At 41.2% G+C, this 15,906-nt stretch overlaps 1 protein-coding gene across 1 annotated transcript in view; it reads left to right on the top strand.

Annotated features, from left to right (window-relative positions):
- The window catches only part of LOC124170116 (zinc finger protein 497-like), a 28,213-nt gene extending 13,616 nt beyond the window's left edge, over nt 1-14,597 (top strand). The window contains exons 4-6 of the mRNA XM_046548799.1: nt 956-1,198; nt 4,243-4,887; nt 12,563-14,597. Coding sequence (XP_046404755.1) covers nt 956-1,198; nt 4,243-4,887; nt 12,563-12,898 — 1,224 coding nt within the window. The 3' untranslated portion in view covers nt 12,899-14,597. The remainder of the gene's footprint in view (nt 1-955; nt 1,199-4,242; nt 4,888-12,562) is intronic.
- Nucleotides 14,598-15,906: the final 1,309 nt, after the last annotated feature.

Below are 15,906 nucleotides of genomic sequence, written 5' to 3'. Positions count from 1 at the left end.
TTTCAAATGAGGTTAAAATTGACTATTAACATTTGTGTAAACCGGTATTTCTAAAACCAAATAAATAATTTGTATATTATGGTGGGTAACGATTCGTTACCCACTAATGGTGGGTAACGAATCGCAATCAATGCCTTTAGTTTTCTTTGATGAAGGAAACTACTCCATTATATGTCTCGTGTAAAATGACTTTAACAGGGTATGTGTGTACAACACTGTTTAGAAGGATATCTGTAATATTGAGCAGTGGCATAGGAAGGAATTTCGGGGAAACCAATTGGGGGAAAATTTTTGAAAAACAGGGTACTAAGTAGAGGTTTTTAAACTAATTTTAATGCTTTTTATATTCGAATCAATTTTATTTGTGAAAGAAATATTTTGTACATTTTTGATTTTTTAATATTTTGTTTTCTTTTAACACATTGCGTACCGGGGTATTTTAATTCCTAGGAACGCCGATTCTGGGTGGAGGTGTTGAGATTGGAAATATGCCTTTGGTTTAAACATGGTTAAAAAGCTAATGTTTAGAATATAACTTTACCCAATCAAACGTTATGATGCATCAATTCATTATGAATAACGAACAACGACTGAAAACGTACTACGAATACCTATTGCACGCTTTAAAATTGTTTAGGTTGACGCACCTAAATGACGAGAATCTTCGTCATCCGTCTGGAACATTCGGGAAAAAAATGACGAGAATTCTCGCCATCCGTACGCAATGTGTTAATTTGTTGGAAAATAATTGTTTACATATATTTCGGGGGGGGGGGGGGGGGGCGGGGGAGGTCCGAACCCCTCGGATCCCGCCCACCTGGCTATGCCGCTGATGTTGAGCTTGGGATACCTGAACTCCTTAGCATCCCAGGATTTGTGTGTGGGCAAATATCTGGTGTAATGCACGCTGAAGCTGCTGACCATCTCCCACGTTCATCCATTCTCCTCTCTACAGGCTGTCAACCAGAGTGGCGTCCCACGCATTGTCCCCGTGGGTCTTGTGAAATTCCCCCGGCATGGCAGCGGCGCCTCTGCGTCTGCCGTGGCCGAGGGACTGAGTCGCATCCCGCTGCTCCCGAGCGATGCGATGGGGGATGGAGGTGTGACGCTGGAGGAGCCAAGAGGGGACGACTGCCTACGCGACCCTCAAGAGGAGAGCGTGCTGCCCAACGGAGTGGAAGAATACCAAGCTGGAGGGGTGAGAAGCCATCTCCTCTAAACCATATACGGCAGTCTTCCGATTATCCGGCAGCGGTTTGTCCGTGTTGCGGGATTATCTGTGCATGATTTAAACTCTCGCTCAATATTTTCCTGCGATCATTATAAAAAAAATTAAAGTGGACGCAAAATTATTGGAATTACTGTATTTTAATGCTAGCTTACACCGGGCATATTATCTCCATTAGAATTCCCCATCGTCTAACGGAAGAGTTTGCACGCTACCTTCATTCACGGGTGCTTCGTATTCCTGTTTTTTAAACCTTGCAGTGATCAATCGTGCTCCGTGATCACGGATACACGTCCCACAGCAGCTGCAACCCAGGCAACTTGTATGAGACGCGACTACATGGCCTGGTGCCTGACAGTGTTGTTTCCGACGTTGAGCCGTGGTTTTGAAGCATTCGTGCAAACCAATTTTCTGTATCCGTGACCATAAAGCCACGGATGTGTGGTTTTCGAAACCAGGCCTTTCATGGAGCATTAATAATACGAGTACAACCATGTTATCACCGCTAAAAAGATTGCGAACTTATGAAGAGAGCTCTCATTGAGTCCGGGAAGCACTCTAAAATAACAGAATAACTGCATAAGTAATAATATACTGTTTGTTTTACGTAAATTATGAACATTACTAGACATTTAAGTGAAAATTTGGGTTATCCGTGTTTTCTGATTACTCGTGCCGTCTCCCCCCATCATTAGCCCGAATAATCGGGCTCAGTGTGCTGTACAGTAAAACCTCTTTACATCGCAATGGAAGGGACCAAAATATGGGCAATTTTTATGTATGGAGGGAGTTCACTATAGAGAGGTTTCAGTGATAGGCACCATTTTTTCGTATCCTTTGGAAATGAAAGGCACTACTGTCTTTTAAACCACTTTTTTGATTTGCAAAACTTTGTTGACAGCATCGAAAGACGAGGAATGACACTGACGTTAGAAATACAGACTGGAAGGCAGATAATTGAGCAATTCTTTCGTGACTGTTCCTCACCGATTGATGCTGAAGCATCAAATATTAGTCAGACTAACGAAAAAAGATGCACATGGTGTGAATTTTGGTGCATCTGGGGAGGGGTGGAGGAGAGCGGGGAGGGGATGCGAGCGGCCTTCACCCAAAATCCACTTAGTAACAGCTGTCGGACAATACCAGAATAGCATATCCAAAGTTCGCACACCTTTATAGCCCCTCGAGAGGCTTCTTCATAGACCGTAGGCTCCTCTCCTGCATTCTCGGATCTAAAAATATTTCATCACTTCTCTAATAGTTAGTAAAATCGATTTGTTGAACACCGACGAGGCGCCAAATAAGAAACAAACCGTCTCACTACGCATCCTTTTTTACCTTCTACCATCTTCCGATTTATATTATCAAAGATGAACGCCCTCCTAGCAGCACACGCGGGATGAATTTTGCCGTATTCGAGGTATGGAAGGGGGAGGGGATGGGATCGGCCTGCCGTTCTTGTATCCGCGACGCTGCATGGGCGTTGGAATATTTTCTTCGTGGACGCGGACTCAAATTAGGCATTTTGTGGCTAAACGGTGGCATTTACGTCAAAATGCACTCAATTTTTGCCCTCACAGGACAGTAATTCAGCAAAATCTATATGGAATTACTATTAAATATTATATTTTTAGAATTTTGACCCTCTCCCCTTTAATCGGATTTGAGCGAGGGTCAGGGGTTCACCTAGAGGTCTCAAATTTTTCAGGCCTTATTTTTGATCGGTCCCACAACTTTTTTTCACTGGGCCAGATGGATTTGAAAAAAAAATCGATTTTTCCGATCCACCCTACTGCATAGAGCATGCCAAAACAAACAGTTACTATAATCGCCAAGGGTATATGTCGCCTAGTGGCTCGGAGAAATGAAAGAAAAATTGCATGGTGCCTGTCAGATCCATTGCACCCAAAGGAAGATTAATATTGACGGCAGAGCTTCGTTCAAAATTTATTATATCTATTTATTATATTTATTGTATCTATTAGAGTTATTGCCCTAATGTATAATCATCTGCTGCTATTTATAAAAAAAAAGGAAAATGATTGGCTACATTCTAGAATTTAGTTTATGACTATCTTTTGTGTCATTGTTTTTAAACTGTAATTGGCTACTCAAACCATCATCAATCATTGTTCACAAGGTTTTTGCCAATTATAGCATGGGAATATCAAGTAAAAGATGTCAATTTGTGTAGGACAGTGTGAATTGTACGAAAGTCGATGACTGCCTGTAATGTGAAATACAGGCAAACCTCTTTGTAGTGAACCTAGTTAATTCATAAACCTCCATACTTAATACCACCCCTACGGTTCCATCAGATTTACATGTAAATTTATAGGCAAACCTCTATGTAGTGAACTTCTTTATCTCGTAAAACCTCCACTTATCATACCAAGGAGACACCCCCGAGACGGCCTCTCGCAACTACCTCGCAACTACCTCCGCAAATTGTACGGAGACAACTAGAGACCATTAATGCAGCCGCGATTACGTACATAGTATGACATTCTCAGCAATAAATGTTTCACTCTTATTTTTTTTTCTTTTACACCCTTAATATGCTGTAATTTTCACATTAATCATTAGTTGTGGCCATTTTGTTCCATATGAGAGCATACCTGATTGCAAATAAGAAAAAAGGTATGCAACTATCCTATTCATTTTAAGTGACTGTTGAATTAAGAGAGATAACATTGTTTTCTCTCGAATCATAGTAAAAATTCATGCGATAGCGCTCTCTTTCTGCAATTATTATATAATAAATATATGTTCACTAATGCAAGCATGTTTGTTTAAACACATAAATATAATGGTTTAAAAGACAGTAGTAGCTTTCATTTCCGACGGATGTGAAAAACTGGTTTTCACGTGCTTGAAAATGTTCACTTTTCATTTAATCGCGAAAAATAGTTATCGTCATTTAAAAATCTAAAAGCATGAAATACGTACTCCAGGAGTAATAATCTTTCGATTTAGGCAATTTAAAAAAATAATAGGAAACCACCCTATTACAGGTGATACCTGCCTTCACGTCCGTGGATGTCCCGAGGCCGTTTGATGGATCCGAGGGCGACGGTTACGTCATCAAGCAGATCTATGGGTCAGAGGGCGCCGAAGGGGAGGAGCGACCCGAAGACAGCTTCCCCTTCATGGGCCGCGCAGGCGAGCGCAACAAGGCGGGCTACGAGTGCCCGCACTGCGGAAAACGCATCTCACGCCGCTTCGACTTCGAGAGCCACTTGCGCATACACTCGGGGATAAAGCCGTTCGAGTGCCACGTGTGCCACGCAACGTTCAACCTCAAGAAGCGTCTGAAAGCCCACATGAACGTCCACCTGGCCATGAAGCTGTTCATCTGCGCGTATTGCATGCGCAAGTTCAAGAGCAAAGACGCCTTGCGTCTCCACATCTACGTTCACGCGGGGGAGAGGCTGCCCGACCGGCCGTCCAAGCCGTCCGAGGTCTGGTGCGCGGTCTGCGGCGTGAGCGTGCTGGAGAGCTGCCTTGCGCACCACATGCGCACGCACTCCAGGGGGCTGGACTGTTCGGTGTGCGGGGAGGCGTGCCGGGATGAGGAGGAGCTGCAGTCGCACCAGAGGGTTCATGACCACGTCAAAAGGTTTCAGTGCAAGAAGTGCGGGAAACGATACGGCCTCAAGGTAAGAGCGAGATATGCAAATTGTTGATACAGTAAAACGTAAATTAACATTTCTAGCAATTTATCAGCAGTTATGTTTTTTTTTTAACCCTTAACCGGTGACGTGCAGTCTGAGAGACCGCTGCGTTTCTAAAATTATGAATATTTCCAAAATTAAGATTTCAAAATATCTATAATTCTTGTTAGCTTCATATTTTTGCACAACAAGGACATCCCACTCTTAAAATTTAACGTTCCTTTTATTAATTTCTGTAAATTTGCAATTGAACTCGATTAGGGGTCTGTGAGACCGCACGTCACCTACTAAGAATGCACCAAGAAAAGGAATAAGCGGGATAAATTTCATGGCTACTTTACTACTAAGCCTTCCAACTTTAACATTTAAGAGAAATGAAAATTGTTGATGCTCATTATTTTATTTTTACGTTTTCCTAATAACCCGAGGGAAAGCATTCCAAAAAACTTATTACATAAGACAATTTACCAAAGATATGCCAAAAAACGTAAAAATAAGCTATAAACACACTATATTGTACTTATTATAGGTAATTCAGCCAATTTCATTATTTATTTCACTTGATGGGTATAATGTGGTTGTATTATTACCTTTCCGCTGTGTTAGTGTACATTTTAAAATGGTTTTTTGTGAGCTTGTCTCCCTTAATATCCATTGTAACTTAGATTCTTTAATCGAAGTGATCAGCCTCAAGGTAAGTAAGAGAAATTCAAATTGTTGATACAGTAAAACGTAAATTAACATTTCTAGCATGATTTGATCTGAGGTTTCCGCGGCGTTTCTTCATATGAGTCTTGGCTTCCTTGCGTTCCTCCGCGTTTAGATGTCCATATAAGTGACGACAGTTTCTCCAACCATCCTGCTGGCGTCTTCAGGTCAGAAGTAGCGATGCATAAAATTTGGCCATCTTATATAGGTGGCTTGGGGATCAGAGGCCGATTTTGATTGGTTTGAATTCACGTGGGCTTTGATTGGTCATTGATTTTGAAGACCCTTTTCCACGTGTTGGCTAATGTGTAGCCGTCTTCTCTGTTGCAGTTCTCAGGGTGCTTTGCTATCTCTAAAGCTTCTCGGATTAGCCTAGGATAGTTACGGCTTTCATTGCACAAGACTTAAGGCTTATCGAAATTTTATGCATCGCTACTTCTGACCTGAAGACGCCAGCAGGATGGCTGGAGAAACTGTCGTCACTTGTGGACATCTAAACGCGGAGGAACGCCCGGAAGCCAAGACTCATATGAATATTTCTAGCAATTTATCAGCAGTTATGTTTTTTTAATGTATTTGACTCGTTAAAAATATTTTTCATCCATAAAAGGCTGATTGCCTTGCTTAGGTGGCAATTACGATTTATAGTACAGTGTAACCTCTATGTAGTGAACCTCTTTATTACATCATAAACCTCCATACTTCATACCACCCCTATGGTACCCTCTGATTTACTTGTAAATTTACTGGCAAACCTCATTCAGGGATTAGCGAGGGTCAGCTGTGGAGGGAGGGTTGTTGAGGCGGAACTTTTTGAAATTCGTGTGATAGGGCACAATTCCGAGTTCCATTTAAAATCCATAAACTACAGTACACTCCTGATTATCCTAATGGGCTAATGATGGGGGAGAGACAGCACGAATAATCTGAAAACACAGATTACCCAATTTCACTTAAATGTCTTGTAATGTTCATAATTTACGTAAAACAAACACTATATTATCATTTATGCAGTTATTCTGTTATTTTAGAGTGCCTCCCAGACTCATTGAGAGCTTTCTTTTCCAGTTTGCGATCTTAATATTATTATATATTATATTATTAGTATATTGGTAATAGAGAACTTGACTGTCACAGTTTTTTCTTTTTTTTTTTGCTTTTACAGTAAAACCTCTTTGTAGTGAACCTCTTTACATCGTAAACCTCCATACTTCATACCGCCCCTATGGTACCCTCATATTTACTTGTAAATTTACTGGCAAACCTCTTTGTAGTGAACATCTTTACCTCTTAAAACCTCCACTTATCATGTCAAGGAGACACCCCCAAGAAGGCCTAACTACCTCCGCAAATCGTACCGAGACAACTAGAAACCATTAATGCAGCCGCGATTACGTACAGGGAATGACATATTCAGCAATAAATGCTTCGCACTTATTTTTTTTCATATACGCCCCTAATATGTTGTAATTTTCACGTTAATCATTAGTTATGGCCATTTTGTTCCATATGAGAGCATACCTAACAGTAAATAAGAAAAAAGGTATCCAACTATCCTAATCATTTTAAGTGACTATTGAATTAAGAGGGCTTGAATTGTTTTCTCTCGAATCAAGGTTAAAAATCATGTGATAGTGTTCATGTTTGTTTGAACACATAAATATAATGGTTTAAAAGACAGTAGTGCCTTTCATTTCCTAAGGATATGAATAAATGGTGCCTATCATTGAAACCTCACTATAGTGAACCAATCTCCATACATCAAATTGCCCAAATTATGGTCCCCTCCGTTACGATGTAAAGAGGTTTTACTGTATTTATTTATTTTATTTTACGTTTTCTCAATAACCCAAAGGAAATCACTTCAAAAAACTTATTGCAAAAAACACCTTACAAAAGATATTACGGAAAACGTAAAAATAAGTTATAAACACACTACAGTGCAACCTCGATATAACGACACCCCACGGTGCACTAATAAACACTCGCTATAGCGAATTGTCGCTTTACCGGAGGTGGAGCAAATAATAGCCAATATACCTGTTGCGAACAGATATACAGGAAAAGGAGTGGTGCGGCGACAGATAAACATCTATCCGATAAACGTAAGCATAAATCCAGACGAAAGGCGATGTTTTTTTGCATCACTAAATTTCCTTACTCAAATAACGACTAACTATTCAAACAATTTATAAGCGCCGCACTGAATAAAAATCATGCAAAGCATTGTTTCGTCAATCATTATATTTATCGAACGACAGTTTACCACATAAATTTGAGACTGAGCACTCCATTAACTTCATTTCTAACAGATTGCTAGCAATTACAGAGGTTAAGGAGTCTTGATGAAAGTCTTCCGGCGGTGAATCCCTCGCTATGGCGAGAGCCAACACCGAAAGGGTCTCGTAAAAACGAATTTTTTAACACGCCTATTATAGGGTCAATTAACGGTGCATCGGCTATCTCTCGTAATAGCGGGGGTGTCGCTATAGCCCGTACTCGCTTTAACGAGGTTCCACTGTATATTGTACTTATTATACTTCAGCCAATTTTATTATTTATGTCACTTGATGGGTATAATGTCGTAGGAATGAGTCGATTCCACTTTTTTTCGTAAATAAAAGTAAAAAAACTAGGGATGGACGGATCCAGGATTTTTTTCGGATCAGGATATTTTGGGATCCAAATGTATTTCCAAATTCCTGCTATTAAACGAGGTAATTATCCAAGTTTATTCTGGGTACATACAATCAAAGGAATGCTTTTTAGATTTTCATACACATTGTAAGCACTAAGCTTATAGGAAGGGCCAGGTTCGTAGAAGGCAGAATGAGATGACAAGTCTGGTTCCACACGTTTAATTCAGAGCACAGTTACAAACTCCCCCTTCGAGATACCGCGTAAGACTCCCCATGTCTATTCCCTCCAAGAGGCTTCCTCCCGTGTCGCGTCCGTCCCGTGACCCTCTCGGCGTCCTCCTATTGGCTGGAAAAGGCCGCAAGATCATGCACATCATACGCCTTCCCACGCCAAGATACTGCAACGTGTTACGGCATAAAGTGTTGGAGGAATACGCGGAGACCAATTCCCACGCGAGAGCAAGTTGTTAATCGGAGTAGGGTGTCAGAGTCATGCACGAGGATGGATCCCACGCAAGAGGTGTTATGAGTTTCAGATACTGGACCCATCACTCGAACGCGACTCTGCGATTCTTCCATTACACCGAGAGTGGAGCCGAGCCGGCACGAGACGGCAAGCGACACCCTTACAACATTTTAATATTTTTATTAATCAAAAATCATTTTTTTGCTTTCAAGTTCTTTTTTTAAAAACATCTTACATGCTCAGGACCTAAACTGTTACGCTTGGGTTTGGAAATGAAAATAGGAAAAATCTTCGGATAAACCACTGACCAGTGGCGTAGCGAGAGGGGGAAGTGTCGGGGGTCCGGACCCCCCAAAATATAAAAACACAATTACTTTCCTTCATAAAAGGAAACAAAATATTGAAAAATCATGGATTTACAAAAATGAAAAATGAAAAAAAATGAAGTTTTTTCTATTGTGAAGGGTGTTAAAATTAGTTTGAAACCCTCTCCTTTGTACCCAGTTGTTTAAAAATTTTCCCCCTTGTTTTGGACCCCCCTTAGCGAAATTCCTGGTTACCCCCCCCCTGCCATCGACTGAATTCAAATTTTCCTCACGCACGTTTCCCCCGACTTTTGTCGCTTTCTCACCACATACCGACTTGTAATTCACCCGAAAATGCTTCAGTATGGTGAGGTGGATTTAGCACTTCCTCATGATAATGTCATGCCACAGTGCATGCACATGGCATACATTGGTTATCCTTATAGCACGCTCCCTCCGTATTTCAAGCAACGAGGCTACAAATGAGGGAGTCGAGGAGGAACAAGTCAGATAACGTCGTTGCCTTCAAAGCGAAGCCGGGCACGCTACGTGATATATGTAGTTGGCATTTCCAATCCGTGTCTACTTGTTTCAGGGATTAATGCTGCGCTTGTTTCTTTGAAAATTGTGCTGTTTGGACAATGTTGCATATCAGTGTAGTCTAATTGTAAATAGAAAACTTAGTGGCAATCAATAGCTGAAAAATAAACAGAAATATCGTCAGGAATGCGTCGCATATGGTCTAATTCTTTTTTAAATCTCGTGCATGTCATCTAATTGTCGAAGCTATCGAGACATCTTTGGGCCCAGGAAGTAACTCACCTAGCATTTGTCGTCTAGAAACAGAGAATTGAAGCAACTAGGCCAAAAAAGGTCATTTGGTGAGATGGGGTAGGGATGAAACACGCTTCAATTGTGTGATTTTATATTTTCCTAATAAGACAATGATTAATGGTCCGTGTGATTTCAGAAAAAAAAAACAACAGAGGCATGAGCTGATGGACGGCCGAGGGTGGTTTTCTGAAATCTGCGATGTAGTTACTTTTGGCGTGGTTATTATCCTACGACGCTGAGATTCCCCCTGAAAATCCCCCAATGATTGCCCAATCTCTTGGGAAGAGTCACATTATGTGCCAGTCGTATTTTGCCTTTTTTATTTTCCACGGCTGAAATTCTGCTACGTAACCTCTGCGAGAGCTTTCAAACAAAACGGTTCAAGAGTAGGACAAGAATCGCATGCGATGGTGCATTGGAAGAGAGAATCGGAACTCTTTCCACCCTTATGGGGCTTTGCATTCACTGAAGCTATTATTTAAAATTTCGGATCCAGATCCGATGTCTTCCTTGACTTTGGATGCGACGTATCCGATGAAGGGCAATATCCGCGGATATTTGGATCCAAGGTATCCGATCCGGCCATCCCTAGAAATAACAATAGCCGCGGTGGCTACATTCTCGTTTGGCTGCGGTGGTTAAACAATAATGTAGCGTTCATTGCGTCCATACATACCAGAGCAGCCTGTCGGGTGCGCGGTGGGGGCCGAACGCAACCTGTTGAGTCCGCCCTGAGGCCGCGACGGCTTATACCATGCTGATTTCAACTTTCTCAAGGGTTGCATTGATGAAACTGGGATATACAAATGCGAATGTGTCTAAATTGTTATTATTGACGCAGATGCGTGTTAGTCTATGAAAAAAAGTTATATAAAAAAAACTCTGCGCGTATTTATAAGAAACTTTTTCTTTCGCAGGAAAACTTGTCTCTGCACGTTTTTATTATCATCAGACTTCAAGTGTCATTCGAAAATAAAAATAATATATATTTTGATCTATTATACATTAAAAATGGTGGTCCAGATGAATTCTCCGATGGTGATTCGTAATTGCAATAATTTGATTTGCCGTTACCAGCGGTTATTAAAAGAACGAAAAATGCATGCATTGCTTCCCGATCCCGTGGTTTCCAATTTTTTTTCTCCGAGAGTTGCTCATGTAAACGCGCCATTTCAGGGTTCGTCGGTTTGTTGCTCTTGCCGACATTATTTTCATGTTTCCGAGACCTCTTTAGGCATGTTCGTCGCAGCACCCGCGTGTCGGGCGTATCCTCCACGCGGGCAAGGCTGACACCGCAGCCGCTTAGGTGTGTGGCAGCCTTTATGCCCCAGTCTATGCTCAAAACATTTATCTACCTGGAATCGGAATCGACCTTAGGCGATCGATTCTCGATTCTGATCCCATGCCCGAGAATCGGTGGAATCGAGAATCGACATTTGGAATCGACTCATTCCTAGTTATATTATTTGTTCGGGGGCGTCCGTTACTTACGTGAGGTTATTTTAACGATTTTTTGGTCATCACCTCCCTTCAAAATATCTGCCGTATACAGGGTGTCCCATTTATCTTGACCACCCGAAATAACTTTTTGTCCAGATGCAAATTCAAACATGTGTCAAGGAAATGTTCATTAGCCATCAGGGGGACATTAATCAGCATGATTGCCTTCCTTGTAGATTGTTTACAAAGATATGAACTGCGGTATGTCTTTTTTAAATGGCACCCTATATTTTTTACTCGGCAATTCATTTCCTCTCCTATAACTCCTCCTGTTCATATCTTTGTAAATAGCAAAGTTACAAGGAAGTCAGTCATGGTGATTAATGTCCCCCTGAAGGCTAATGAACATTTGCTTGACACATTCTTGAATATGCATCTGGACAAAAAGTTATTTCGGATGGTCAAGATAAATGTGACACCCTGTATTTCTGAGAGACCACTGTAGTTTTCTCCTCTCTCTGAACAGGGTTCTGAACTCATATGTATTCACGGCATCTGTCGCATTTGTTAAATTTTTAGATAATGGTGATTGTTACGTGATCTATATTTCTGGCTAAAATGGTGTATCATCAGACTGTGAATTTGACGACATTTAAACCGTGAAAACCTGGAAAAAAACGTGAATTTTATGATTTAGTTGGAGTGGGAACTATGTTTATGAAAATTAAATGATATTCAAGTGAAAGTATGGATTATTCCTGTTTTCCGATTGTTTGTGCCGCCTCTCTACATCATTATCGCGGATAGTCGGGAGTGTCCTATGATAGCATCGACTCATTAAAGATGTAGTGTGTTATAATATTTGTTCGGGGGCATCTGTTACTTACGTAAGGTTATTCTGACGATTTTTTGGTCATCAGAATCTACTCTGTCAGCATCCCGGACAACTTGTGCGAGATACGACTACGCACCGTACATGTGTACATACCTAGCAGTGTAGTTTCCGACATCGCAGAGTGGTTTTGAAACATCCCCTACCCTCGAAATATCTGCCGTATATTTCTGAGAGACCACTCAGGGGATCTTCCATCTCAGGGAATCTAGAAGATACCCTTAGGATGATCAGAAAGTCCCGTATCGAAACGTCGGGAGACATGGACGACATCAGCTAGTGGAAAATCCGAGAAAATTTTCTGCAACTGATATATCGGGAAAACCCAAGATCATACATCACTCTAGTTTTCTCCTCTCTCTTTCTCTCTGAACAGGGTAACCTTGCGCAGCACATGATGACGCACACGTGCGACAAGCGGTTTGCGTGCGCCACGTGCGGGCGAAAGTTCTACACGGGCTCGCGGTTGCGTCGCCACGAGAAGGTGCACTCGTCGGAGCGCAACGTCCTGTGTTCAGTGTGCGGCCGCGCCTTCAAGACCAAGTATTACCTGAAGCAGCACTTGAAAACGCACGAGGGGGGTCACCGGGACGCTCCTTACCAGTGTTTGACTTGCCTGCAGCGGTACAAGTGGCCGGGGGATCTGAGGAAGCACTGCCGCGTCAAGGGACACGATCCAGGCAGCTGCGAGAAGATGGTGAGCAGCGCGTGATGCGGGCCCCAGGTCGGTCAGTGCCTGTGAGGTAACTTATCTGTCCTGTTTTAGTTTAATTGCCTGGGAATAATACTGCATCAGCGTCACCAGCGGATTCTTCAGTGATGGACAACGTTTTACATAAGTATAATGCTTACCCTCATGTATAGCATGGTTTCATTTGTTATAACGAGAATTCGTTATATCGAGGTGTATTTTGTGCCATTGGGTTTGCCTGTACTTCATCAACCCTATGTTACGCGGATGTTTTCATTTAGATGTAAAGCCGTGATATTGTGACTACGGTGAGCAGCGCGTGATGAGGGACTCAGGCCGGTCAGTGCCTGTGAGGTAACTTATCTGTCCTGCTTTAGTTTAATTGCCTGGGAATCGGACTGCATCAGCGTCACCAGCGGATTCTTCAGTGATGGACAACATTTTACATAAGTATAATGCTTGCCCTCACGTTTACTACTGCTGTGTAGCGTGGTTTCATTCGTTATACTGAGAATTCGTTATATCGAGGTGTATTTTGTGCCATTGGGTTTGCCTATACTTCATCAACCCTACGTTTTCATTTAGAAGTAAAGCCGTGATATTGTGACTACGTTCAGAGGGAAATTGCCCTTTTTTCATTGGTGTATCGTAGCTGCTGCTTGGCCGCCAGCGATATTTCTGGAGGTGTCCACGTTTAACACAGTTACGTGCCAACCCTCGCTGTAACGCAGTGGAGGTATTATCTGTCTCGCAATTGGGGTGAAGATAATCTATTTGTGTTCATGTTTGGTCAAGAGCACACCAAGCATTGTGTTAAGAGGCCTAGTGGATACAAGGTATCTTGGAAGGCTGCCAGTGTGGGGCAGAAGGTCGAATTGTTATGATTTCAGTGATAATTATAATGCCTGTTCTTTAATTTAATCGAATTCAATGCAAAAGAACCTAGACTATTAAAATCTGTACTCCTGTTTGTATGACATTGGCCTAAAGATAGGATTCTGCTATTGCTAGATTCTATAAAACCACAGTTATCGGTCCACTTAACTCCCTGTTCCTGGATATTGGCAGTATTCGTTTAAGAAGTGTCATTTCAGGCTCGGTAAGGTTACGCTCTAAGGAAGTTACTCCGGCTGAGGGGAGAATGGGCTATATGTTATCCACATTGCAACTAGTGCTAGATTTGTAGTTTTGAAACTGTAACGTGTGAAAAATTTGTGCTATCAAATTGAAAATATGTAGTGTAGTTATATGGGATTGGTTTCTATAATGACGTGATAGAAATCATTCAATGCGTTCTACTAAATTTTGATTTGATAGATGATGCATAATGGTTAATGCAGTTCTATACGGCTGGTTGCTCTTAAAACCATTTTTTATATTTCTGCCGCTAGTGATGAGCGTAATGGTGATACAGTATATTCCAGTTAATTGGTACATATCGGGACTTGTGCACTTTGCCCCAATTAAGCGGCTGCCCCAATTAGGCGAACTATCCTACATATGGGCATAAACAAACGTTGAAATGATAGAGATAAGACTAAAGAATGTTTATAAAGCAACATAAGTTCATTAAACTATAAATTTGATTGATAAATCAGTGTTTTTAGTTAATTTATTATCATTTTTAAGAGTTATAACAATTTAGTTTAAAATATTTTTCACAGCCTCCGGCGACGCTGAATGAATGTCTTTTACTAAACTCTCAAAATAGGGCAAGAATAGGAACATTTCTGAAAAATAAGAGTAAATCAAAGGAGGAAATTATAAAAAAATAGTGCTCTGAAAACAAAAAAATTTAATTTCGTCGCGAGTATAGAGTCTATGTCGCCGACTCGTGGCCCAATAAAGCGGCATGCTGTCCCAATCAAGCGGAGAATACTCTGGGATATTCCTCTATTGGGTTCTCTCCTTCAAGATCTGCCCCAATTAAGCGGCTGCCTCAAGTAACCGTTGGACCCATTAAACGGAATCTATTGTATTGCCATCACTTTGTTACATGTGACTGCTACTCATCAGTAATGGTGATTCTTGACTGTGATTGCGATCACCGCGGAGAATCACTCATAAAAGTCAGCCGTGATTTGTGGTGCTGCTATCCCTGCTATTTTGTCCAATTCGAATGAATGGGCTCTCCTCAAAAGGGACAAATAAATTATTATTGAAAATTGGAAAACTAGGCAAAATAATTTTTTTTTGAGGGATTAGTTCTGATTCTGAGTTTATGTTACGATAATTAAGTAAATCTGATGTTTTAAAGGAATTGATAAGTGATAATCCTTAAAATCCTGTCAGCGCTTACCTTAGTATACCTTTAAATATGCTGTAATTTTCACATCAATCATTAGTTGTGGCCATTTTGTTCCGTATGAGAGCATACCTAACAGAAAATAACAAAAAAGGTATCCAACTATCCTAATCATTTTAAGTGACTGTTGAATTAAAAGAGATCACATCGTTTTCTCTCGAATCATGGTAAAAATCATGCAATAGCGCTCGCTTTCTGCAATTATTATATAATAAATATATGTTCACTAATGCATGCATGGTTGTTTAAACACATAAGTATTATGGTTTAAAAGGCAGTAGTGCCTTTCATTTCTGAAGGATATGAAAAAATGGTGCCTATCACTAAAACATCTTTATAGTGAACCTTCATACATCAAATTGCCCAAATTTTGGTCCCCTCCATTATCATGTGAAGAGGTTTTACTGTATTTATTTGCTGCGTTTCAGTACTCCACCACCCCAATTCTATAAACTTGAGTAAATATATGCAGGGGCGGATCCAGGATTTCTTTCTGGGAGGGGCACAAGCAAGGCCGTATCGAGGATTTTGTTCAGGGGGGGGCACAAGGATACCTCATAATACAAAACGAACGAAATGATAATGGGACCGTATTAAAAATCTAACACATTTTTAAGGGTCTGGGGGGGGGCACGTGCCCCCCCCCCCCTGGATCCACCTATGAATATATGTGTTAGTGTATTTCCAAAATGACTGTGAGTGCTTGGAAGTGTTGCAAATCGCA

The sequence above is a fragment of the Ischnura elegans genome, chromosome 13 (genome assembly GCF_921293095.1).
Source record: "Ischnura elegans chromosome 13, ioIscEleg1.1, whole genome shotgun sequence".
NCBI lineage: Eukaryota > Metazoa > Arthropoda > Insecta > Odonata > Coenagrionidae > Ischnura > Ischnura elegans.
The sequence above is the reverse complement of the archived record's forward strand: the minus strand, read 5'-3'. Positions and strand labels throughout refer to the sequence as shown.